Source organism: Euphorbia lathyris, chromosome 10 (assembly GCF_963576675.1).
Source record: "Euphorbia lathyris chromosome 10, ddEupLath1.1, whole genome shotgun sequence".
NCBI classification, from domain to species: Eukaryota; Viridiplantae; Streptophyta; class Magnoliopsida; order Malpighiales; family Euphorbiaceae; genus Euphorbia; species Euphorbia lathyris.
Window position 1 is genome coordinate 35,157,881 of NC_088919.1, and position 27,877 is coordinate 35,185,757.

The following is a 27,877-nucleotide window of genomic DNA, read 5'->3' on the forward strand; positions in this document are numbered from 1 at the left end:
AATTGGGATGTCAAAGTTGTTCATGTCCTTCGTGAAGGGAATAGAGCAGCGGATTTTATGGCAAATTTCGCAGGCGAAAGGTGTTTAGGGTATCACGAGTGTGAGAATCCCCCTGCAGGCTTAATGGACATCATTGATTCAGACAATTCTGGTTCGGGCATCCTCAGGAGAGCTCAAAATCTAGATTAGTTTTTGGTTTGTTTGTTTCCGGGGCCTAGACCTTTCCTTCTGTTAAAAAAAAAAAATATACATCAATCTCTCCCACAAGTGATTTTTCTTTCTACTTCACATTTTACTCACTCTATTCTCTCTACATAATGTGATTTTTATTAATAAAAAAAAAAGCCAACCCAAATTAATTTGGTCGGCTAACAAACTCCAATTAATTTAATCTGTGAGCAACCATATTTTAGACTCTTCTTTCTTTATTTTTATTATTATTATTATTAATTTGAAATAATAATTAAATCTTAACAGTTGTGTATTTTAGAAATAACTGTTTTATCAGATGAATTTTCCTATATTCAATTATGGGCTAATTACAAATCTAGCCCAATTAAAAGGGTTCATTTACATATCTAACCCACTTTGCTTCCATCTTACCAAATTAGATCATTTCATCCATTTTGAACAAAATTACCCTTAGTTATATTGATCGATGGATCTGCTCCTGCTTCTTCTTCTTCCGCTTCTTCTTCTTCTTCTTCTTCTTCTTCTTCTTCTTCGGCTTCTTCTTCTTCTTCTTCTTCTTCTTCTTCTTCTTCGGTTCATCTTCTTTGATTTCTGATATCAATCGTTAGCGATTTTTGAGATTTTTGAAGTATTATGTTCAATTTCTCGTAGAAATTGTATGTTTTTAGCTTATACGCCTGCTTTTCTCGATGGTCTTGCCTCTTTCTTCATCTGTAATGGTATCGTTTCAATTTTCTATTTTTTCCACAATTTTCCAACATTTTTCTCCATTGTTGTCGCATTTGTGACGAAATTTGTCGCATTTCGTCACAAATGCGACAACAGTTGTCGCATTTCGTCGCAAATGCGACAACACTTGTCGTAGAGTCACAAATGCGACAAGAGTTGTCGCATTTGCGACGAAATGCGACAACTGTTGTCGCATTTGTGACAAAATGCGACAAATTTCGTCACAAATGCGACAACAATGGAGAAAAATGTTGGAAAATTGAGAAAATTGAAATTATACCATTATAGATGAAGAAAGAGGCAAGACCAGCGAGAAAAGCAGACGTATAAGCTAAAAACATACAATTTCTACGGGAAATTGAACATAATACTTCAAAAATCTCAAAAACCGCTAACGTTTGATATCAGAAATCGATCTATCGATCAATAAAACTAAGGGTAATTTTGTCCAAAGTGGATGAAATGGTCTAATTTGGTAAAATGGAAGCAAAGTGGGTTAGATATGTAAATGACCCTTCTTAGTTGGGCTAGATTTGTAATTAGCCCTTCAATTATATCACTTATTTGAAGAATTATAAAAATTTGGATTCGGTTAACAACGAACTGGTTTCGGTTACCAAATCAATTGAATGGAGTCCAACAGTTTATGATTAAAGGCTTGAGTTGAGTCTGTTCAAAAACAAAATTATCATCCAAAAAATTAATCCCCCTTTATTTCCAATATAATAGAATCACAACCTAAACTTGCTTTATTCACAAACTGCAAATCTAATTTTTTATTCACAAAATGCAAATCTAGTTTTAGCTTTTGAAATACTTAACCCAATTTACTCACAACTTTCTGCTATTACACGACTTTCTGCTATTAGCAACGATTTAAGGGGGGAGAGTTAAATTCGGAGGAGGACGTTGAACATCTATTGAAAATGTAAAAAACTCTAGAAAAATCACGTATCAAACTTTTTTTTTTTTGTAGGGAAAGGAAAGAAAAAACAAAACACTATTAATTTTATTGACAAAAGTAAAAAATTAATTAATTAATTAATTGAACGCTTATAAATCATCAGAGAACATCTCAAACATATCTCGTAATAAATTTTCAATTTGTCACGTTGCAACTATAAATAAGAACAACCAATTTAGTTAACACTTCAATGGTTCCCAACTTTTTAATTTTAACTCTATAATTATATTCTTAAAAAAAACTCTATAATTATTATTATTTAGTATTCTTTTACCAAACTATATACATATATGATATATGATATTGGTTCAAAAATTGTCAATAATTTTAAAATCAAGTTATTGAAAATATTGTATTGCTTTTTTTGTCTTCTTAAAAAAGGAAAATTTTAGAAATACAAGAGGCATCTATAATTGAAAAATAAGGAAAATATTAAATTTAGAAAAATGTGTATAATAAAATTTACATACTATATATTTATGAAATTTTAATAGCAGTAACAAAACTTAAATTCAAATAAAATGTCTTACTTTTCTTTTAAATGTATATTCTCCAAAATTTGGAAATATTTTTGTCTAACAAAATATTAATTATTTATTTTGAATTTTTTTAAGAGAACTTTTGTAATTTATTTGGGCATCTATATATACTATATTAAGGCATAACACCTAATTTAGCCCCTAAACTATTTATTCAAAATCAATTAGCTCTCTATACTTCCAAAATAGTTAATCAACCCCTTCTTCAATTTTTAAATCCCCAATTCACCCCTCATTCAACACCGTTTAACTTCTATTGTTATTCCATTTTCAAAGTTTGTGAAACCCAAACAAAATTAAAATTGAATATTTAATTGAAAATAAAGAGTTTTATGAACATAATAGTCAATCTATTGATTTGGAAAATCTAAACTGTAGTATAAGTATAAGGAAAACCCATCATCATCATCATCACTTGTATTCTTTGAGTTGCCCTGAAAACCCATCATCATCACTTTCTATTCTCTAATTTTTTTCTTATTTTTATTTGTTTCCATTATTTCCGTCTCCAAATCCTTCATCTTCCCCGTTTCTTGATTGCTTTAGGGCTGATTTTCAATATTTATACTTTCCACATTCTCTGGGAACGGGTTTCGCTTTTGACTTCGAGAATTCAATTTCAAATAAATATTCATTTTTAATAGTTGTCAATAAATGATGATCACAGAACTTGATGGCAAAATAAACTTGTTCCAGAACTCGATGGCAAAAGAAACTTGTTGATGATCATAAAGACGATAGTAAGTGGAACCATGAAGTAACGAAAATCATTTTCCACCATCTCAGAATGTGTGATAAACTTTTGATACTCTTCACTCTAACGAATATCCACAACAGTAAAAACTATGAAGGAAGAAGAAACCACATAATATCAAAAGCTAATTAGTCTTTCTTTTCAATTAAATAATCATTTTTTTTATTCCACAAACTCTTAAAGTGGAGGAGAAGTTAAAGGTGTGTTGAGAAAAGGGATGGATTGATTGATGATTTGAAAATTGGATAATGGGTTGATTGACTGTTTTGGAAAAATATGAATCCAATTGATGTTGGATGAATAGTTTAAAGGCTAAATTGAGTGTTATGCGATATATTAATTTTAATTATATTATTATATTTATTTATAAAAAGATCATTTTATTCACGTTGAAACTATTTGTCATGCTCTTAGGGACTGTATTAGGAGTAAAGAGGTGTGGAGAAAAATTCTCCCTCGCCACCTGCTTTCTACTTTCTTGACTCACTCTGATCATGACTGGTTTACAGATGGAATTAGTGGGAAGTTGTTGGCTAACCTTGAGCATGATGATATTTTCTTTGCTATTGTTTGTCACCAGATTTGAAAGTGGAGGAATGAAGAGATCTTTGGAAGAAAAATTGTTTCTATTCCTAATTTAGTTGAGTTCTTCTCGGAAAAAGTATTCAATATTACTGATAGCTTCAAAGGAGATTCTCTTGCTAGGTCTACCCATAAGAAGATTGTTCACCTCCTTGGTTGGTGCAGACCTAGGGAAGGGATGGTGAAATTAAACACGGATGGATCTTGCCTGAAGGACGATAAGATTGCTGCAGGAGGTGTTCTGAGAGATGATGGGGGTGCCTGGGTTTTCTCAGAATCTGGGTTTGGGTTCGTCCTTTTCAGCTGAGCTTTGAGGGATCTTTTCTTGCCTTAAACTTGCCATGAGTCTGGATTTGAAGAAATTGATTGTAGAATCTGACAACCTTGAGACTATCAAAATGATTTCCGGTAAAAATGCTATTTGTTTAAATAGCCATAATCTTATCAAAGGAATTAGAAGGTTTTGCTCTTTGTTTGATTTCATAAATTTCAGCCATATCTTCAGAGAACAGAACCGGGTAGCGGATCGTTTGGCGACTGCTGGGCATGAGAGGATATTGGGCGTCACAACCTTTTCTTATCCTCCTGATTATCTTTACTCTCTTTTTATGGAAGATGTGGTGGGGGTTAGCTTCCCTAGGCTAATCCCATGCTAGGTTTTTTGGTTTTTGTTTTTCCTTTTTTTCTTTTCCTGTTCCTACCAAAAAAAAAAAATCTAAGAGTTCTACAGAATTTAGATTAGTTTCTAAATTATCTATAATTCTCTGTATATTTATATATAATACAAAACAGTAACGGTGGAGCTGATGTGTCACTTCCTCCATTTTTACTGATAACACATATAGTATAATATATAATAAATTAATTTTAATTATATTATTATATTTATCTATAAAAGTATTATTTTATTCGTATTATATCTAAGAATTTTACATAATTTAGATTAATCCCTAAATTCTCTTTCAAATTCTCTCTAATTCTTTGTATATCTATCTATATATAATATAAAACAGAAATGATAGAGTTGCAACGTCACTTCCTTATCTTTTACTGATAAACAAGATAATATATAATAAATTGATTTTAATTATATTATTATATTTATCTATGAAAATATTATTTTATTCGTATTATATCTAAAAGTTCTATACAATCTAAATTCTTTTATAAAATTTCTCTAATTCTCTGCATATTTATATGTATAATATAAAAAAATAATGATAGAGCTGATGTGTTACTTTCTTATTTTTTACTGATAAAAAAAATATAATATAATATATTAATTTTAATTATATTATTACATTTATCTATAAAAATATTATTTAAAATAAGTATAAAAATAAAATAATTTTTTTTTTGGTAGATTGGGAAGGGTTAAGCACCCCAGAAAAAACCAGAAACAACAGAAACAGAAAACTGAAAAAAAGAGTCAATATGGGCCTGCGCTTCTCAAATCAGCATGTAGAATGTCACGAAGGCCTGCAGGCGGCCTATCACACTCGTGATGACTAAGGGAAAAAGTTCCTGCGAAATTCGCCAACCAATCCGCTGCTCGGTTACCCTCTCGATGGGTATGAACAACTCGAACATTCCAGTTCTGATTTAATAACTTCCGGCAAGCCTCAATAATCCAGTAGTGGCGGTGATTAGTCGTGCTTGAGGAGTTCACACATTTAACCACTGCGAGAGCATCAACTTCAAAAATAACCTTCCGAAACCCCAACTTCCAAGCCAAGCTAATCCCATAAAAAAAGTCCCCAAAATTCCGCAAGGGCAGCTGTACTTATACCCAGGTTGCAGTAGAAACCCTCCAACCAAATCCCTTTTTCATCCCGACTCAGCCCGCCACACGACGCTTCCCCGGCATTTCCTTTGCTTGCTCCGTCGCTATTAACTTTGACCCAATCCTTTATCGGATTTTGCCAGGGCAAAGCTCGAGCATTCAAATTCTGGGCTCCCCTGTTCTCCGCCTCATTCGACCTGTGCCTACTGCAGACCATTTCACGAGCTTGTCCGTAGATGAACTCAGCTTTATCCTTCATTTCCGGCCTAGCTCCCTTGAACACCCTTTCGTTCCTCCATTTCCAAATCCACCAGCAGCCCACTGCAAAAATCGATCGCCACTCAACCCCGTTCCAGCGAGTGTGACTTTGAATGTTTCTTTTAATCCAACTCCGCAAGTCGTCCTCAAAGAACTGTTGCTGAAGATGTTGGGGCATAAAATGATTCCACAGTATTCTCGAAGGCTGACAGTCCCGCAGCAAATGTAGAGTTGATTCTGCACCTCTGCACATTTCACACTCATTCGACTCACTCAAGTGCCTACGGAGCCGATTCTCATTCGACAATACTCCATCGTGAAGAACTAGCCAAACAAAATAGCGTATTCTCTCAGTTACCACGAGTTCCCAGACAAGCTTCCAACCTTCGTCGTTATCTGTCATCTCGGCTCCTTCATTCCCCGCAATCTGCAGTTTATAAGCAGACCGGACAGAGAAACCCCCCGTATCCTCTAAATACCAAGACCAACCATCCTCATCATCTTCATTCGGGAACAACACATAAGCTGCTAAGTGGAAGAGTGTTCTCGACGGCAGTACCTGCTGAAGACGGCTCCAGTTCCATCCATTCGGCGTCCAGTAGTCAGCAACCTTCATGTGCTTCTCCACCTCTGAGATTGGCCGGAGAGCTCTTTCCTCAAGATAGATTCCCTCAATCCATCGATCATGCCAAAACAAGGTATTCCTTCCATTTTTCACCACGCGGTTTAACCCCTTTTTGAGGAGTTGCACACCGTGCAGGATGCTTCTCCAGGTATGGCTCTTTACCCTTTTATTTCTGAACATCTCCAAACCATTTCCTCCCCCCGCATAGCGCCCCCGCAACACACGGACCCAAAGCGAAGAGGGCTCAGTAAGCATACGCCAACCTAATTTAGCAATATTCGCAATGTTTACAGCTCTGGCTTGTCGGATACCCAGGCCACCATCCCCACGCGATTTACTCACAGTGCTCCAACGAATAAGATGAGGTCTTCGGCCCCTTTCTGAGCTTCCCCAAAGGAATTTACGACTGATTGAATCCAAAATCCGACAAGTGCTTGCCGGAAGCACTGCTGTTTGCATCGTGTAGATGGGGAGGGCTGAAAGCACAGACTTAATTAAGGTCGTTCTTCCAGCGAAAGACAAGTTTTTCTCCTTCCATCCCGAAAGGCGCTGCTTTACCCGATCAACCACGTGATTATAAGTTGCCTTATTAACCCTCTCATGTATGAGATTCACTCCTAGATATTTGCCCAAATTGCTCATGCTGCGGATGCCCAATTCAGACATCACTTCGGTTTTGACCCGCTGTTTGCAATTGGAGGAGAAAAATACACATGACTTGTCCAAGCTAACTTTCTGCCCTGAACAATCACAAAAGTAACTCAGAATATATTTTATTAGGCAGGCTTGGTGTCTCGATGCCTCAGCAAGTAAAATTATATCGTCCGCAAAGAAGCAGTGAGAAATAGGGGGGCCATTCTTAGATAAAGTGATAGGGAGCCAGTCTCCCTTAGCTGTTGCCTCTAAAATCAAATGGCTTAACCGCTCTAAGCACAAAACATAGAGGTAAGGAGATAGCGGGTCTCCTTGGCGGAGGCCCCGGGAAGGCTTGAAACCTTCACCTTGTTCACCATTCCAAAGGACCTGTAATAATGGGGAGGATACGCAAGCCATGATCAGATCCACCATACCTGGAGGGAGGCCCACCTGCTGAAGGGTGTCTCGGAGGAAGCTCCAGCTGAGTCTGTCATAGGCCTTTTCCAGATCAAGTTTCAGAATCATGAAAGCTTTATTACCTTTCTTCTTCTCAAAAGCATGCACAGCTTCCTGAATCAATATGATATTGTCAGATATTTGTCGCCCAGGCACAAAACTGCATTGCATCGGGCTAATGATATCCGGGAGGAGCGGTTTCAGCCTCCCAATAATACATTTGGTTATGAGCTTATAGCTGACATTGCAAAGACTTATAGGCCTGAACTGAGATAAGGACTCTGGATTCCCAATCTTAGGAATTAGGGTGATCAAAGTGTTATTCAGCCCATCTTCCAGAACTCCATCATTCAGAGCCCGTAGGATGCACTGACAAGTTTTCTGTCCCAAAAGATCCCAGAATTTCTGATAAACACCAGCCTGTAACCCATCAGGGCCTGGTGCTTTCCATGCGCTCATACTGCCCAGTGCAACCCGGACATCCTCCATGTCATACGGCCTAGCAAGATCCTCCACCTCCATCCTCTCAAGTCTTGGGAACTTGATCTGAGTCTGCAACAGGGGTCTTTGAGGCATATCCTCACAGTAAAGCTTCCTGAAGAACCGAGTTGCCATGGCTCTCAGGGTGCTGCAATTCCATTCCCAAGTTCCATCTTCATTCTTCAAACCAGCCACTTTGTTTCGTCTTGTTCGAATGACCGTGGAGATATGGAAGAAGGAACTGTTTCGATCTCCATCACAAAGCCACTGAACCCGCGATTTCTGCTGCCAGAAGAGCTCCTCTTGCTCAAGAACCGTGTTTAGTTCAGAAGCCAGCTTCTGCTCAAGCCTTAGGAGGCCACTTGTGCAACGGTCTGACAAAGCTTTTTGAACACCACCCAACCTTGCGTAAATCCGGTTCTTCCTATTAAATATGTTTCCAAAGCTCTGCTTGTTCCACGACTTCAAATTATCTTGCAATCTTGTCACCATTTCGTCAAACAAACCCGACCCCTGACAGCTCTGGTGAATTTGGTTTTTCAGCGTATCATCTGTTAGCCAGGCTCTCATAAAGCGGAAAGGAGCTCTCGTCCTGTCAATGTCATTCTGAAGATCAATAAGCAAAGGAACATGGTCCGAATGAGATCGCTGGAGATGCTTAACAACGGCATTCGGGTACTTTAGCCGCCAATCCACTGAGCAAAGGCTCCTATCTAGATGACAAGCCACCCGAGTGCGAATGGAGGAGCCACGGTACCAAGTGAACTTTGGACCAATAAATCCTAAATCCACCAATTGCATTTGATTAATCCAGTTCGCGAAGGGCGTGCATCTGTTTAGCACTCTCGCCGACCCCCCTTGCTTTTCCTCCGCTACCTTGATACAGTTAAAATCTCCACTTAAAATCCAAGGCTGGTTCACCATGCTCTGGACCTGTAAAATATCAGCAAAGAAAGTCCTTTTATGCACCATTTGGGGCCTAACATAAACAGCAGTGAAGAGAAAAGACGTCCCATGGCTTGCACCCCCTTTCATGGTCACTTCGCAATGCAAGAATTGGAAGTTCCTGAGGAGGACATCAACTTTAACCATCGCTTCATCCCAGAAAATCCAGACTCCACCACTAAAACCCTCGGCTTCCACCACCTCAAAGTTTGGTAACCCAACCTGCTTTCCAATGTCTTCAGCTCGGGAGCCCGGGATACGAGTTTCAAGCAAACAAAGGATGTTAGGACGGTGAGACCGGACTAAATGTCTAAGAGCTCTCTGAAAATTGGTGCCTCCTGCACCAAAGCAATTCCAAGTTATGATCTTCATAAGAAAAAACTTGGCGTAACCCTGCAGCTGCAGACCACTAGTTTTGAGTTGGGGGATTAGATTCATCCTCCCTCACTCTTCCTTCTAATATCCGTAGTGTAGATCGGTCCCGTAATTTCTGGTTCAGACGGTTGTTACCTTTCACTTTCAGAATATTCACTTCTATCGTCATTGCTCCTAACTCGCTCAGCGGTATGCGAGGGGAAGTCTCAGTCCGAGTTCTCTTCCCTCTTCCGGCCTCCCTCACGGAGTCCCCCAAGTCCCCACTTTCGCCTATTTCAATCTCCATACCTTCCCCAATCAGGCATTCAAATCTGTTCCTGCTCCGAATCTGGTTAAGGTTGATGTTCTCTTTATTTCGTTCCCTTGACACCAGCACTGCCTTGCCTTTACCTGTTACATGCTGAGAATTCGGTTTCTTAACAATAGCTATGTTAGCTGCCTGTTGCACACCAAAGCCTTGAAAGTCAACAATCGGTTGAGGAATCAGACCCTCCTCCAAAGGTTTAGAGAAAGGATTGGTGCTTGCAATGCTCTGCAGTTCCTCTTGCCCTCTTCTGTTCTGCCACTTCTTAGTTTGTGCTGTGCTGAACTTCCTTCGCGGAACAATCATCCAGGGGCCGTATGTCGTAGCGTGGTCCTCCTTCTCGCATGTTTGTGTTTCCTTCTCCACCAGTAAGGTTTCCTCATTATTCGTTTCCCCCTCCCTGGTCTGATCCTCAATTTGCATGTTGCTTCTTGTACTGGGTCCCTTGGTTGGGATAGCACTTGGCCAGGAGCAATCAGTTCTGGTGTGCCCATAACGCCCACAATTTGTGCAGGCAGTGTGGAGGCCCTCGTATTCAACGCGTTGAATTTCTCCTTCTAACTCAAATTGGGCTATCAGCGGTTGCTGGAGGTTAATTTCCACACAGATCCTGGCGAAACGGCCTCTCACCTTCATTGCCGTGTTTGCATCAACTCGAACCGGCTTTCCGACAGCTCCCGCAAGTCCCAGGAGGACATCCTCATCATAATATAACAAAGGGAGCTGGGGGAGTCTTATCCATACCATAGACTTCTCAACGCAGCCGTCTAACGGATTGAACTCAGCAGACCAGGATCGAACAGTTAAATAATGCCCTTGCACCATCCAGGGTCCGTCGTTGATCACATGATCCCTATCCAAATCCTCGTCGAACTGTACCAAGTGAAAACCTTCCCCTAAATCCATCATACTAACATCTGCAATTGGCTTCCACAGCTCCAGGGTTCGTTTCTGAAGGGCCACAGAGCCTAAATTTCTCCCCAATAGCTTTATAATTAGGGCTTTCTCCCACGGTTTCGCCAGCTTCTTCTTCAATTCCGGGTCAATCGTTACTCTAGGAATCAATGGTTTTTCTGCATCGACTTCAATATTCACTAAGCCAGCTGCACGTAAATCAGTTCGAACTCGGATCGGAGAGGAGGCAGATTTCGCCATTGCAATGTCTTTCCATGTTAATTTCGCAGCTGTCGAGGATGCCGGAGGGGTCGCATAGTGTTTGTCTGGTGGAACTGAGGACGGCGGCCGTTCTCCGAAGGAAAAAGGGTTGGGAGCAGCCATCACAGAGGTTTAGATTTATAAAAATAAAATAATAAAATTTAATTTAAATAACACTTTTATATTATTAATTTTAATTATTAAATTATATATTTTTTTAAAGTATTTACATGGTAAGATGAATTTATGATCGCACGGGATCAAATAAAAACTAGTTAGTAAAAAATAAGTGGGGCCATACCTCATGTCTGATATAACCAATCACGGAATGCCATTTCAGCAGATAAATGAAAGAACATTTGTTTTAGAAGGAGAGCGATGTAGTTGATCATTACCCATGATGATTGACTTTCATGTCGGGTGAATTTAGGTTGAATTTCCATCGAATTTGACCTCATTAGACACAAGTTTTTAAAACCCAAATTTTATTTCCGTAATATTCGAACCAATAAGAAGCCGCCAGGCCATGAACTGTTGTCAGCATTAACTTTTTAAAATGACAAAAATACGCCTAAGTGGGTAAATATGTCAGATACGAATTTGACGTGGCAGAAAATTCATGGTGGATTAAAAAGTATTAACATAACAATAGAATATTCAAATAGCATGCTTAGTTCATATTTTCTGCCTTTTTTTTTTTTTAAATTTTTTTTCTGATATTGAATTGTTTTTAATTTAATTTGTATTTACCAATGAAAGAAAAAGCATAGAAATTGGAGAAGGAAGAAGAAGAAACTCTCTATTTCTCTCTCGCTCGCTTTCCCTGCTAAAGTTTCTTTCGCTTTCTTTCTTCTCTCTCTCTCTCTCCCCAAAGAAAACATTTTGAAGTTCAAATAAGGAATTTCAATTTGTAGTCTATATATAGAGAGATATTGTATATGTAGATCTGTGAAACTTGTCTTCACTTTCTTAGCTGGAACTTAAGTGAAGTGGTAAGATTCTCTTGCAACCTTAAAAACCCATTGTTTGCTTCTTTATATGTACTTTCGATCACCTACTTGTCTGATTCTCTCTCTACCTGTAGCTTTCTCTCTCTATATTAAACCCTTGCTTTGATTATAGGAAAGAAAGAAGATCTTTGTCACGGGTGTGGCTTCTGTTTCATCTCTATTTTTTTTTTCTTTTCATAAAAAATCCATTAGGATTCTGCTTCAAGACCAGATCTTTTACTTCACGTTGATCTGGTCATTTTCTTATTATTATACTCTATTCCTTGTTCTAATTATAGGGTTTTCTCACTGTTAAATGTCTATTTAGGTCTCTATCTATTTAATCGGAGTTTTTCGATCTTTGATTGGGATTTCGATAAATTTCTATTTGGATTGCAGAGTCAACTATGGAGAGAAGATGAAAATTAGTAGTTGCATTTTGATTTGCTGTGTGGATTAAACTTTAGAAATTACTCTTTCTGGTGATTGTTAGCCTTGAAAAAAAGGAATTATATAGAGTATAGGCATGGTGGTTTATACTCTTTTTGGTTCTTAAATTTATAGGACTAAGGGAAACACTAGTGAAAGCAAGCTACTTTTAGGATTTCTTATTTGATAAGTTTTAGGGCAAATCTAAAAACAAGTATAAACGTTCTTATGAAATCTAAGAGAAAGTAATCCCTTACCCTTACCCTTACCCTGTGTTTTTTCATATTGCTTAGCTGGATTTTGATTATCTCATGTGTGTCCTCTAGTGCTTTTTGATATTGCGTGGCTGCAGAGTTGTTGTATTATCCATATTTGGTACTGCTTTATACAGTCTAAAAACCTCTGAGTGCAAGGCTCAACATTTCCTTTCTTCCATGTTTCTTGTTGTTTTAACTAGTGATTGCATATGGATCTGCGGAGAACAAATTGGTCTAGTGTGTGATTTTGTACTTCAAATTGGGGTCTCAATTTCTGGGTGAGAAAAATGATAATCTCGGATGTCTTTGTAAATCATGTTGTCTTGTCACAAATTGGCACCCCTAACTTCAAAATGTTTGTTCTTTAGTTTGTTTGGTTATTAGTATTTGGTGTTCCTTGGTCTGATTACAAGCTAACATCACTTCACTGCATGTATCTCTAGGTTGGTTCTAATGGGTGTGTTTGGTTTTCAATTTCAGATGATTTTTTGGCTTATAAAAGCATCTGCTGTGGATTGGAGGGCTTGAAACCTGTACCGTCTCCAACACTGCCTCTAGTTTCTTTTGAAGAAAATAGAACTAACAACGTAGACATGAATCACTTGACTATTCAGACTGAAGATACTTTTGCAAGCTTGCTTGAGCTTGCAGCTAACAATGATGTTCAGGCCTTTAAGAGATCAATTGAAGGCGATCCTTCTTGTGTTGATGAGATTGGACTGTGGTATGGTCGTAAAAAAGGCTCCAAGCAGATGGTTAGCGAACACAGAACCCCTTTGATGGTTGCTGCTATGTATGGTAGTATTGATGTTATAAAGCTGATTCTTTCTCTGTCTGATGCGGATGTCAATCGCTCTTGTGGCCTAGATCAGAGCACTGCCCTTCATTGTGCTTCCTCAGGTGGGGCGGTGAATGCCGTGGATGCAGTGAAACTGCTTCTAGCTGCAGGCGCGGATCCTAACTTGGTAGATGCCAATGGTCATCGTCCCATTGATGTCATTGTTGTCCCACCAAAGCTTCCGCTTGTGAAAATTTCACTTGAAGAACTTCTTTCCATTGATGGTTCTGTTGTTGAGCCGAGCTTGAGAGTTCCTGCAACTAGGTTGAATTCAAATTCTCCACCACACTCACCTTCGTTGGAGAATGGTTCTCCGTTTGCACCTGAATCCCCGGGGCAGCGAAAGATAAATGATGCCCCTTTGTTCTCCGGATCAGAGAAAAAAGAATACCCAATGGATCCATCTCTACCTGATATCAAAAATAGTATCTATTCAACCGATGAATTCAGAATGTATTCATTCAAAGTGCGCCCTTGCTCACGTGCATACTCCCATGACTGGACTGAGTGCCCATTTGTCCATCCAGGGGAAAATGCTCGAAGAAGGGATCCAAGGAAGTTCCACTACAGTTGTGTTCCATGTCCGGATTTTAGGAAAGGGGCATGCCGAAGAGGAGATATGTGTGAGTATGCTCATGGAGTTTTCGAGTGCTGGCTTCATCCAGCTCAGTATCGCACCAGGCTGTGCAAAGATGGTACGAGTTGTGCCAGACGAGTTTGCTTCTTTGCACACACTATGGAGGAATTGCGTCCATTATATGTATCGACGGGTTCTGCTGTTCCTTCGCCCCGTTCAAACACTTCTGGTGCTACTGCCATGGATTTTGCTGCTGCCATGAACCTCTTGCCAGGTTCTCCTTCATCAGTTTCTGTTATGTCACCTTCACCATTTACTCCGCCGTTATCTCCATCTGGTGGTGGCATGTCACATAATTCTGTCCCCTGGCCCCAACCGAACGTCCCAGCCTTGCATTTGCCAGGAAGCAACATTCAGTCTAGTCGGTTGAGATCTTCCCTGAATGCAAGGGATATTCCATTTGATGAGTACAGTTTGCTGCCTGATTTTGATGTGCAGCAGCAGCAACTCCTTAATGAATTATCCACTCTGACCCACAATAACAACTCCCTGAACCGTTCGGGACGTTTTAAAACCCTTAACCCTTCCAATCTTGATGATCTCTTTTCCGCAGAGGGTGCTTCTCCTCGGTATGGTGATCCTGCATTAGCTTCAGCAGTGTTTTCCCCAAGCCACAAGTCTGCAGTTCTCAATCAATTCCAGCAGCAGCAAACCATGTTATCCCCTATCAACACCAGTTTTTCTCCTAAGAATGTTGATCACACTCTGTTGCAGGCCTATAACTCGGGCAGGATGTCACCTCGAAATATGGAACCGATCTCTCCCATGAGTGCTCGAATGTCTATGATGGTTCAACGTGAGAAGCAACAACAACAGCAGTTCCGAAGCCTGAGTTCTCGGGAACTGGGATCCAACTCAGCTGCCATTGTTGGTTCTCCAGTAAATTCTTGGACAAAATGGGGTTCTCCAAATGGGAAACCGGACTGGAACGACATAGCTGATGAGCTTGGTAAGCTTCGCAGGTCAAACTCATTTGAGCTTGGTAACGGGGAGGAGCCTGATCTATCATGGGTGCAATCACTGGTTAAAGAATCTCCAACTGACATGAAAGAGAAACTGGGCATTCCCATCTCCAGTAGTTTCGGAACAAATGCTTCAATGACGGAGAGTTCAAAGGTGGAATCAATTGATCCTGTAGTAGGAGCCTGGATTGAGCAATTGCAGATTGATCAACTGGTGGCTCAGCAAAACTGAAACCAATTTTTTCAAGTCCTGAGGTAGTGAAAAACAGGTCAGATTTTGGTAAATACTTAAAAAAATATTTGTAAGATTTTGTTGTGAGATGCAGTGCAGGGGAGTTGAAACACATTCATTTTCACCATTCCTTATTACAGCAGAAGTTAGAGAGACAACAACACCTGGGTTGAAATCAAAACTAATAGGCTCAGGCTCTCTATATATTATTATTATATATAAAATTTTATTCCAAATTCCAAGTTTAGATTTTTCTATTATTGTCATTTTTTTTAACCTTGAAACAATGAGCCAAGTTACAATGTAAATGTAACTGATTGCTATGTTTATGACCCATTATATTCACTTTGGCCTTCCAAATCAAATTAGGGGGGCTATAAGACTAATGAAAAACACTAGTTTTCTTCAAGTCTGTCTTTCTGTTCTGTCTACATGTTTCTTGGAGCACACAAGAGGTGTAATTTAGGGATATAAATAAAGTTTAAGGATTATTATTGATATTATCTTATGGACACCTAGCTTCTTGTTTCTTCAGTGGAATTGAAATTTCATCTTTGGATTCCAAATCTAACTTGTTGGAATTTGAGCATTTGTGTGAAAATTTCATCTTTGGAATTGAAATTTCATTTCTTTCAGATTCTTCAAGCTTTGAACCATAATTTCAAAATTACCATCTAAGATTCAAGTGGAAATTGCAGGAAGATAGAGGTTTTCATGTGCTGAGGTTCTTTTGTTGAGTTTTTCTTATTAGGCTGATCTTGTGGATGGAGTTTTTGATCTTTTATCTTTAACACATTAGATCTTTAATCTTTTATTTTTCTCACCTTGACTACATGCTTGTCATATTATTTATTTGAAACTGTGTTTTTTTTCACAGTTCCAATTAAAGTTTTTACAATTTCTCTATTGTGACATTATTTAAAAAAAAACTACTCTGGAATTGTTAAACTGATGAAATGAACCTCTTAGGCTTAATTTACTAAATTTAGAACTATCATGAATTTCTAGATGCACTTTGCGTTTTTATTATGTATTGAAGTTTTTTTTCTCTCTCTCTATATACATATTGTTATGTTAGTCCTTGTCATTTTTTTTGGTATGAGAAAGAAAAAAACAAAAGAAAAGAAAAGAAATGGAAAGGAAGTAGTGCATGAGAAAGGCATAAAGTAGAAACAAGAAAAGCAAAAGAAAATATATACTATTGTTTAGGAGCAAAGTGCCCAAAATACTTTGGTATTAGATGTAGACTTTGATGGTGACTTTTATGGAAGTTTTGTTTGTTTCTTTGAAAACTAATTCCTTTCCAAAGGCTGAAAAACGTCTGCATATTCTTTTGTTATTAATTTCCTCCAAACCTAAACATATAAACAACCCGTTTGTTTTATCTGTTGTTGTTTGTTTGCTGTTATGGTCTGGTGTTTTTTTAAAAAGCAATGGTTCTTTCCTTTTGTAAAAGGCTACTGTCACTAACCAAATATCTACCACTCAAGGCAAACATAAGCATGAAAAGCAGCAACCAACCACCTACATATCATTTAGGCTTAATGTATATTTACACTTTTAAATTTACAAGTTTTATATATTAACATCATGAACTTTTAAAATAAAAAAGTCACCCATTTTATTATTAGTTGTTTCATTGGATTTTTTTGCTCATTGATAGGAAGATGTTATAACTTGAATAGGAAGAAACAAAAGAGTAAGGTATAAGAGTGCAAAAATAGATGAGTTGGTTGGTTGGTAGGAGGTTGGTATGTTAACCCATTGACTCCATAAGGACACCTCTCCTCCTTTATTTCCTTATTTTGTCTTCCATCAATACTCCCATTTCCTCATTTTTCAGAAATAAATATAAATTCTCTCTTAATTTAGTTCCTCTTTTTTTGGATTTTTTTTTTTTTTTTTTTTTTTTATGAATATCAATTACTTTCTGATAACTAGCCTCTGAGTCATTTGAGAAGAAGAAAACTGTGGAGGCCTAAGACTTGTAAACCCTCTCTGGTGTTTAAGTCAGTATGTGAAATACGTAACTTGAAAGCTATTTGGTAAAAGTAAATAATATAGAATTGTGTATCTGAAATTATGTTTTTCATGCTATTTATAGACAATCATTTGTATCTTGGTTTGTGCCTTTGTACATAGTGGCGGAGTCAGGATTTGAGACTTGGGGGCTAATTTTAGTTACATAATTTGTGATAATTTTTTAAACTCCAGCACGTTAGGGATAGAAATTTTTTTTTAGCATCCAGCATGATAAAGCTGCTTCGTTTTGTCCAAAATGAAAAATAACAAAACAAGCTTTTTAACCAACTCAACCATCTCAACATTCTGTTATATCACTACAAACACGTATTAATATACTAAAATTAGGGGGGCTATGAACTACCAGACACATTTTACTCAAGGGTGGAGCCGGCGGTCGGGGGAGGGGGGGCAAAGCCTCCGAGCTCTGGGCTGGCTCCACCCCTGTTTGTACACGTGTCAGCTCATCATTGATTCAGAACCTATAATTCCACAATGTATTGAATTGAACATGTTTCTTGAGTTTGAAGCTCCTTTCCTACATTTATATCGGAAAGGTCCTTCTTGGTGGATGGGCTGACCAGATATAACATTTAATGGGTCTGGACTTATTTGTTTAAGCCCATGATATTATTATTTAGTACCATATCACTTTTTATTCTTATTTATATTTTTAAAAATAATATTACAGAATAATTCATTTTTTAGAAACACCAACATGATAATTAAATTTGCATATTTAGAATCCTTTCATAAACAAAAATAGTGTATATTTTTAGGATGAAAATGCTAAAAAAAAGTTACATTCTTCTGAAATTCAGAAAGTAATAAACAAATATAGATATTTAGAATAATTTAAATTAAATTTAGTTTTCCAATTAGATTAATTAATTTTTAAGAAAAAGTATAAAAGGATATATATATATATATTTTGTGTGGGAGTAAAGGAGGGGGACCACCCTCTAATGCTAAAATTGACAGAGTTTAAGAAAGACAGACGCTATGTAGTAAGCAATTAGATTTACATTACAGAGAATGTTTATGTATAGTTTAATTGCGTGATATTTTGTTTTATTTATATGGTGTCAATATTCGTTCTAGCTTAACTTGTATCTTGCGTGATATTTTGTTCTATTTATATGGTGTTAATATTTGTTCTAGCTTAACTTACAGATATATGTCAACATGTGAGTGGTGAGAAGATTAATTTGCGTTTTATAAAAAATGTCATCCCATAATTCTGGGATTTTATAGGAGGGACCCGGTCCTCCAAGTCAAATACGGACCTTCCATTAGAATTTTGACACCTGTTCAGAGTATCAATTAAAAAACTCTTTTTGATCAATTATCAAAACACCTGTGTGTTAATTCCGCACAAAAAGCAACCACGTTCTCCATCCATCACCGTTCTCTGCCGCGGCCGATCTCCATCGTTCTCCATCGAGGTTGCATGTTCATCAGCGTCCCAGTAAGGGGATTTATATTCATTCCCACATCTTCTTTGTCTTAACTCCAGTTTTTTGCAATCTGAAGTTGCAGAGATTCTTAGGGGTTACTCGCACAATAGTGATTGGGATAGTTGGGTATAAGCTGTTGTTTGTTGGTTGTAAGCTCTTTATGCTTTTAATAAGATGTTCATCCAATCTAACTATTTATTCTTCTCAATATTTGAAAAACTCAATTGAAGATACATGTAAGAAATTGAAGCAACTGAGCAAACTAATTACCTAGTTTTTGTGCGGCAACCAATTAGAGAAATTATTGCTTGTGGTTCACCACTTACTTAATGAGAATGTTCCAAATACAATACCATCATCATGTTCCAACATCTTACACTCCTTTAAAGTGGGAGGACAAGCAATGCAAGATTGAGATGAGATGAGACTATAGATTAGAAGTGGGAGGACAAGCTTCTTCATCTAGCATGTCACTTCTAAATCTTCTTCAAAGGAGTTTCACAACCTTCAATCATTAACAATACCATCAACATCGTTTCACCATCCATTGAAGTGTATGTAAAGTTTTTGTTTTAGTAAGTCCAGTATGCAGTTAGCTCAAGTTCTTTTGAGAAGAATAATTACCACCACATCATTCCCTTTAATTACCAAGTGATATGTTAGATGAAGAAGAATAAATCACCACATCCTTCCCTTTAATTGCCAATAGATTGAAACAACATTAGTATTACCACTTTCCTTTTTATTCACATCATCAACAGGAGAAGATCGAACTTTGTCAGACCAGAATTCTTCACCCTTAATTTTCTCATAACCCCTTAATTGCTTAGATGAAACTTATCATGGATAGCTATAGAAGGAATGATGCATTTATCTAGGAGGCTTCCGTTCGTATATAACACTAGCCTACATTAGCATTCTACATTATCATCATGGATAACTACACCTGGAGATGAGCGAACAGACGACGAAGAAAAGATGTGGGAATGCATATAAATCCCCTTTTGGGGGCACTCATTAACAAGAGGCATGGAGAACAGTGGAGATCGATCGCGGCAGAGAACGGTGATGGAGAACGTGGTTGCTTCTGTCGTCTGTGATTCCCAGCCACTATTTCTTTTTGTGCGGAATTAACACACAAGTGCTCTGCTAATTGAACAAAAAAGAGTTTTTAACAGGTGTCAAAATTCTAATGGGAGGTCCTTATTTGACTTGGAGGACCGGGTCCCTCCTATAAAATCCCCATAGTTCTAGGCATGTGTTAATTTTTTGGATCATAACAATAAAAAATGATAGAGAAATGGTATTAATATTAATCTGAAATTTGCAATTTCTCTAAAATGAAAGAGAAAGAAAATGGAACTTTTAGGCACCTAAACCACTATCCTAATTAATTGGGACTAGTACCACTAATCTCTAACTAATGGAACATATACTTTCTTTTAGAAATAAACAATTCAAACTCAACCAAAACTAGCTTTAATACACTTTCTCTTGATTGTAAAGTTATTGTTGAAGAAAGCTAATACAACAAGATGAAGCTTCCAGAAGCTACAACTGTCAACATCTTCAGTCAAACAAACTTCAGCTGAGTAACAGGTAGTTACTAAGTTTGGCGGGAATTCTGCAATTCTGTTAGATCTAGAAGCTACCAGCTGTCAAGGCTATGTAACTACTTGTATAAATACCATCATCAACTGTATTGTAATTATCACTTCAATCAATAAACTCAGTTTTTCTTCTTTCTTCTTTCATCATCATCATCATGTTTTTATCATGAACCTTGAGATGGTATCAGAGTTATGGTGACTATAAGAAAAAACGAAAGAAGAAAAATAAAAACAACAGATCGAAGTCAATAGAAGATCAATAAGATCCGAAGATAGAGACTGAAGAAGAGAATCAGTTTTCAGAAGCTGAAGATTACTTCTCAGAACCAGAATCATCACAATCAACACCTGAAGAAGAACAAATTCCAGAAATGACGAACAATTACTTCACTAGATCATCATCAAACAATGAAGTAATCACATGAAATGCAAATTCGAACGCACATTCTTGTGGAAGTGGAGATAATCCAGGATCTACAATTGTAAGTGTTCTTCTCACTAATGGAAATTACTTTTCCTAGAAACATGCTATGATTAGATCTTTAACTGTTAAGAAGAAGCTTAAATTTGTTGAATTTGATGATGATCCACCTGCAAAAGAATCCACTGGTTATGATAGCTGGAAAGAATCAGATTGTTTAGTTACTGTTTGGATAATCAACTTAATTCATAAAGACTATGCAGAGTCTTTTCAGTATGCACCTACTTCTAGAGCATTGTGGTTAGAATTAGAGCAACGATTTGGAGAAAACTATTCACCAATGCTTTTTAAACTTACAAGGAAGTTAGGAGCAACTGTACAAGGAAACCTTAGTGTGTGTGCATATTTCACAAATTTGAAGAAGCTATGGGATGATTAAGTCTCTTAAGGCCATTACCTTCATGTAAATGTGGAGTAGCCAAGACTTGTGCGTGTAATGCATTTAAAAGAATGCAAGATCAGTTAGATAAAGATAAGCTAATGCAATTTCTGAATGGATTGACTGATGGATATGAACATGTGATCAATCAAGTCTTATTGACAGATCCATTTCCATCCATTAATAAGGCTTTTTCAATGGTCTTAAAGATCGAAAAACAGAAGGAGATAGTGATTTCACGAAATTTAGAAATTGCTAATCATGCTAGTTCTTCTAGTAGTTCTTTTCAAGGTGATAAGGGAAAGGTGTCAGAGATTAATATAAGATATATGATTGGACCTTAACTATCAGCTCGAGGGTTCGAGTCCTGACAAACTCAAATTTGTGGAATTAAAAACACATGACGGGATGAGCCTGTGTTGTGAATATGCAAGCCTAAGGGGAATTTGCGTGTGGGGGTGTGTCGGAGATTAATATAAGATATATGATTGAACCTTAACTATCAGCTCGAGCTTTCAATGCCAATGAGAACAAATTTATCTCACAAACATCTCTTATATTGCCTGTGAACAACAATCTTTGGATCATTGACAGCGGCGCCACTAGTCACATGAGTCCCAATCTGTCATTGTTTCATTCTTATTGTGCTATAAGTCATAAAAGGCCAGTCATATTGTTACAATAATCACAGATTATGGTGGTTAGAAAGATGTACAGGAGGTCTTTATGTCCTTGAACCTCAGTCTTTCCAACAACAAACTGTACAAGAAGCTTCCATCCCTCCACTATATCTACCACAGTCTAGCAGTTTTACCAGCATGATACTTCTCCAGATATTTGACACCTAAGATTGGGGCATACCTCAGATAAAGTGCTAGATCATATCTCATAAACCACTCTTACACATCCTACTGTTGCTTGTGATGTATGTCCTATAGCCAAGCAACACAGATTACCTTTTCAGTCTAGTTCAATAAAGGCTATTTGTAAACTATAATTGTTACATATGGATCTGTGGGGCCCTTATAAAATAAGCTTAGTCACTGGAGCATATTACTTTTTGACTATTATTGATGATCATACTAGAGCTGTATGGGTTGTTCTATTGCAAAATAAATCACAAGTTTATCATGCTATTGAAGTGTTTATTGCTATGGTTGAAACACAATTTGCTTGTGCTGTCAAAATGATCAGGAGCGATAATGGCACTGAGTTTCTTAACTCTAAGTGCACTACTTTTTTCCAATCAAAGGGCATTGTGCATTAGAGGTCATGTAATTACACTCCTCAGCAGAATGGCACAGTGGAACGTAGGTATAGACAACTCCTAAATGTGGCTAGGGCCTTTATGTCTCAAGCTAATATGCCACTTCAATACTGGGGAGAGGCAATTCTATTGGCTACCACTGTCATCAACGCTTTACCTACACCAGTTCTGCAATGGAAAACCCTTATCAACTTCTTTATGACACACTATACCATAAAACCCCCTAATGCAACCAAATTTGAATTTGTTGCCAAAAAATTGATGCATTAAATGAGTTTCTTTTGTTGTATTTCAATAATGTTGCATTTTTGTTGCAATAATCTTCAAATTAGCAAAATTATAAAAAATTATGTAACAAAAATATTAATTGTTGCTTGTCATGTTGCTTTTAAGCAAGTTAATCCAACAATTTTTTTAAATTGTTACAAAAAAATAAGGTAAAACCGTGTTAGCAACAAAATTATAATTGTTGCATTGAAATTTAAGTGATCTAATGCAACAAAAATAAAGAAAAACTAACAAATATATAATGTTGCAATTAAAATAATTTATTATTTTATTAATATATATATATATATATATATATAAATATTAATTTTTGGAAACAATTATATAATATTAAATATTAATTTTTTATTAATATACAAACTTGTAAAAGAAATTTTCTAATTTTTATTAGACGTGGACATGGATCGGGCTGGGCCAGGCTTTAAATAAAGCCTGACAAGCCCAAACGTTTCTCTACTACCGGGCTGGGCATGGACCGGGCTCAATTTTGGGCCATGGACTCTTATATAAACACATGAAAACCAAAACGTTTCTCTACTATCGCGAAACGACGTAGCGTCAAACCCACTCTTTCTTCTTCTTGCAGTTCCATACGGACTAAAACCCTAGTAAAATCCTCTGCTCCATCGTTTTCCTTTCTGTCTACCCCAAGACAGCTTCTTTGATACCATCCTTATCTTTTTACATCGAATAGTTGTTGAATTTGAGAAATGTTGCGCAGAAACATTCGTTTGAGGAGAGAGTATTTGTACAGAAAGAGCTTAGAAGGCAAAGAGCGATTGCTTTATGAGAAGAAGCGCAAAATCAGAGACACTTAGCTGGTAAAAATCGAAAATCAAAATCGAGTTTATGTTACTTCTTTTTGTGCGTATGCAAATTTTTGATTGGTTCATGTGTTTTCTTCACAGAGGGGAAGCCAATTCCTACTGAGCTTAGGAACGAAGAAGCTGCTCTTCGTCAAGAAATTGACCTTGAAGATGAAAATACTGCTAGTAAGTTTTGAAGTATTGAATTAGGGCTCAATTTGGGGTTGTTGATTCATGTTTTTTTTTGCTTTTTATTGTTGAAATTTAGTTCCGAAGTCCAGCATTGATGACGAGTATGCAAGAGCAACTGAAAAAGATCCTAAAATTTTGCTGACTACATCTCGCAATCCTAGTGCCCCTCTTGTACAATTTGTGAAGGTTGGGCATATGTGATATTATTTTAAAGGTTTTGTTATTTTCCCCCAATTGCTCCCTCGAGGTTTACATGTTAACTTAATAAAGCTATGGATAATAATTTATGTTAACTCTGTGAGTGAATCTTTTACTGTTACTTGGCATGGTTTTCAACACCAGTAGCTTCCTATCAATTGATTATACATTTATAAAGGAAGTGTGCAGATTTATTTATTTACTTGTCTAATTTCTCTAAAGATGTAATTAAACTTGCGGGTATGGTTTAATGGTTTAATGCTTGTCTAAATTCATCATCTGTAGCTTTTATATATTTTAATGGTTTAATGCTTGTTGGCTATTTTATGTGTGAATTTGATAAATCGAGGACTGTCTGAGAGTTCATAGAGAGTATTCTTTTTGAGGAATTAGGAGGTGATTTCTCTGAGTTCACCCTGCTAACCTGCTTCCCATTTATCCTCAGCGGCAGTTTGAACGGGAGGATCTGAAAACCAAAATCAAATGAACCGATTATATCCAAATGTCAAACATACTAAAACGAAAAACACCACCATGTCTCTAGTGCAAAATAGCAACTGTCAATCAGCACTGTCTAGGCTAAAATTAATCAATAGAACACAAGAGCATCTACTTTACTCATTTTCAATGCAATCTAATATGCTTCTAACAACCATATAACATTAACAAAATTACTATAATAAAGATGAATATTGAACTACACTACACTAACATTACATAATCCAATCAGAAGTATTACCTGTTAGCCATTCGGTTTTTGTTCAAGTTCAAGATCATACAGTAGGACCTTGTACTAATCTTTTACTGAGTGAGATTGTGAATTCTGATCATCACACTTCAAAGAAAGATAATCATCATAAGAACATGAAGATGCAACAAATGCTTGATTATTCATTCACATCTCCAATTCTCACACCTTAGGCCTTGCTCCTCCTTTCCATCTCTCTTTTACTGATCACACAAACGGTATCACTACTGTTTCATCTACCATCACTCAAGGTAATTTCACGTACCACGAGATCTCAAAGTTAAACGTGATTGAGCGACAGTAGTCGTGTTTTGTATGCCCTAATTGCAAGTGTGTGAAAATAGGTCTTGAGAAGAATATACTTTTGTTGAATCATAAGATGTGATTGATTTACATGTAAAAGTAAGTAAAAAGCCATTTATGGTTGAATGAGGGACAGAATGGTAATTTAAGGAGTGAACTGTTTGTGAAAAACTAGCTAGTGTAAGATGGATATAGATGGATGGATGTGTGCATGGGTTGGTTAGTTTAGTATTTTGTTGTTGATTGAAATAGACATGGTATGGTATGGTATGGTATGGTATGCTATGAGAGAAATGATTGTGTGGATGCAGGTGTAGTGGAGGGAGGAAGCTCGATGGTGTTTATAAATGATGTGGCATTTGAAATAGGAGGTGGACCGTTCAATGTGAGAGAAGCATTTGGAGATGAAAATATGTTGATTCATTCATCAGGACATCCAGTATTCACAAATAAATGGGGTATCACTCTCCATTCTCTACAGCATGGAGCTTCTTACTATTTAGTACCACTTTCCATCACTGAACATGTTATGTTAGTCCTTTATTCTCTTCTAATTTATTTATTTTTCGATCGATTCAATCAATGAAAAATAAGATGTATACTAATTGATTCGTAAGAATCAATTTGTAATTTGTAATATCTAAAGTTTGAAAAGGTCAATTTTTATAAGTACTTGTTAATTTGAAAACTAGGTTGATATTTAAAATTTAGTTCGGGCTAAATTGATTATGCACATGTCCACTTTAGTTGTCATTTTGACTCTTAATTTGTATTATTTTATTAGAAATGTTGTAAAAAGGTCATAAAATTATCGTATTTTTATTGGTCAGATTAATAAACTTGGATTGTAATCGAATTGGTCCAATTCACGCAGTTGAATCTAAAACCTGGCTTGGTCTAATTGGTTCAACGTAGTTGAACCTAACTCGGTAGATAAAGCGGCCCGGAAAAGCATAAAATCTTATATTATCCATAGCCTCAAAAAATCCTTTGAAAAACCAATATATTTTTTGTTGGGTCAATTGTCCTTAGTCGAGTTCCAAGAGTATGAGTCTCTTCATAAGTCTGACTAAATTAGAATCTGATCTGAATGAACTTGTGGTTATTGGTTCAGAATTAACTCAGGAAACTACATCTTCCATGAACGAGGATAGTGAATCAAGCACAAAAGAAGAAACTCCTTCAGCTCAAGAGCCCACATTGCCAATATTTCAGAAAATTATCAATTTGAGGAAGCAAATTCAGGTAAGATTTTTCTATCTTTTGAACTTTCTCAATTTGGTTGTTGTAAAAAATAGGGACAGGAAAGAAAATATATCAGTTTTATCATTTCGTTCTACGAAAATTTAGTCCCTTGGATGTTTAAGTCGAATGATTCAATTGAAGTACTTGTTCTACCATAAATTCAAGTAGACTTTAGTTTAGCTGCAGACTTCTGATATTTGTTTACTGATTTTCCTTAAATCTAATGTTTTTTTTATTTCCTTTATTTTCAGTCGTGCGAAAAGAATCCCGTGACCCGAATGCATGGCATAGGCGGAGGAGCTGAACGGCTTCTGGAAGCGGGTTTATTGAGGATCACAATTCCATTAAATCGAAAGTTCAGTGGATGTCTTTAGGTATTTCTCAGACGAACTATTGATTTCTGATGTTCTTTCTTCCTTTTGTCGACCATTATCTGAGATGAAATTTGACTATATAACGTGATTGAAATATTGTAAATTCTTTATGAGTGGATCTAGATTGTGAACCTACAGACTTTGAGCTGGTTTAGTGAATTGGTAGTTAAGATCTATCAAATGGATTTGCTTGACAGATGTTCTAAGTCAGCTCTAATGCCATGCTCTTTTTTAACAAAACTATAACAATACCTCTTAAATTGAGAATTTAAAAACTTAAAGTGCTTGATTTTTAATTTCAAACAGATTGAAGATGTCAAATGAATTTGTAAACAGTCCCGATTTCCTTTGTTCATGTTCAGTTTGAATAAAAACCGTGTTTGATCTGTTCCAAAATTGAACACCGAATAGGTTGTATATTTGTTATTAAGAAGCTGAGGGGTAAATCTTATTCCCTCGTTTTGATTTTGTGTGATTCGAAGGAAATCTTATCTTTTCCTTTCAGCATCATTGAACTCCCAACCAAGGGGAATCTTCAATCTTTTCATCAATCTTTCAAATCCCTGCTTATTCCTTCAGCAAAACTTTGGGGTCATGTTTCGTTTGTAATATTATGGTGAACTGTAAATGAAATTTAAAAAGTGCATTAACTTAAATGATTTCTGGTCATGCAGGTCTTATACTGCTTGTCAATCATTCATACTCTTAGCTGATCTTGAGTTAAGGCTTGTCGAGCTTTTTGGTCTACAGGGACCTGCCAGGGAAAAGGAGAAGCTAACGAGTGGCATCGATGAAAGATTATGGTTTCTTAGAATTTGAAAACTATGTATTGGACATATATTATGATACTCTTATCTTATTTTGTAAGAGATTGTGTATGTATGAATTGGATCATTGTTTGTAAATATATTTGTCATATTTTATATTACACTTTCCGAAATTAGTCAAAATTTGCAATTATTATAGGTTGAAATTATTAAAAAGAAATGCAACAAAAAAGATGCAGATTACAATTGTTGCAAATAGCTACCAAATATGTTGCAAGATTCAGTTAAAATTGTTGCAAAATCTAATAAATATGTTGCAGAATTTAGTTAAAATTGTTGCAATTTCAACCAATTATGTTGCAAATTCGAACTAAAATTGTTGCAAAATTCATAAAATTTGTTGCAAATAGCAATATTCGTATTGCAGAAACTATTAAAATTGTTGAAAAAATTAAATAAATTAGTTGCATTAGATTTAATGCAACAATAATTACATGTTGCATTATTTTGTAAATTTGTTGCTTTTATCAAAAATTTGTTGCAACTAATTAAAATATATCCAACAATTGTTAATTGTTGCTATAGTTTGCAAATTGTTGCATTAGCAAATAATGCTACA

At 36.6% G+C, this 27,877-nt stretch overlaps 2 protein-coding genes across 5 annotated transcripts; both read left to right on the forward strand.

Annotated features, from left to right (window-relative positions):
• The first annotated feature begins 11,515 nt into the window (after nt 1-11,515).
• Nucleotides 11,516-15,533, forward strand: LOC136208651 (zinc finger CCCH domain-containing protein 30). Its single transcript, XM_065999738.1, has 2 exons — nt 11,516-11,769; nt 12,933-15,533. Exon 2 carries the CDS (start codon nt 13,046-13,048, stop codon nt 15,119-15,121), a length of 2,076 nt encoding a protein of 691 aa, XP_065855810.1. The 5' UTR covers nt 11,516-11,769; nt 12,933-13,045; the 3' UTR covers nt 15,122-15,533.
• Nucleotides 15,534-23,177: 7,644 nt separating this feature from the next.
• On the forward strand, nt 23,178-27,419 carry LOC136208433 (uncharacterized). Of its 4 annotated transcripts, none has more exons than XM_065999300.1 (7): nt 23,178-23,446; nt 23,534-23,617; nt 23,700-23,837; nt 25,184-25,330; nt 25,987-26,117; nt 26,369-26,491; nt 27,166-27,419. In XM_065999300.1, exons 4-6 carry the CDS (start codon nt 25,207-25,209, stop codon nt 26,489-26,491), a joined length of 378 nt encoding a protein of 125 aa, XP_065855372.1. In that variant the 5' UTR covers nt 23,178-23,446; nt 23,534-23,617; nt 23,700-23,837; nt 25,184-25,206; the 3' UTR covers nt 27,166-27,419. The 4 variants fall into 4 exon arrangements, 3 of the variants coding, with proteins under 3 accessions (XP_065855372.1, XP_065855371.1, XP_065855370.1); XM_065999299.1 differs by having other exon boundaries at nt 23,700-23,809; XR_010677138.1 differs by having other exon boundaries at nt 23,700-25,403.
• The last annotated feature ends 458 nt before the right edge of the window (nt 27,420-27,877 follow it).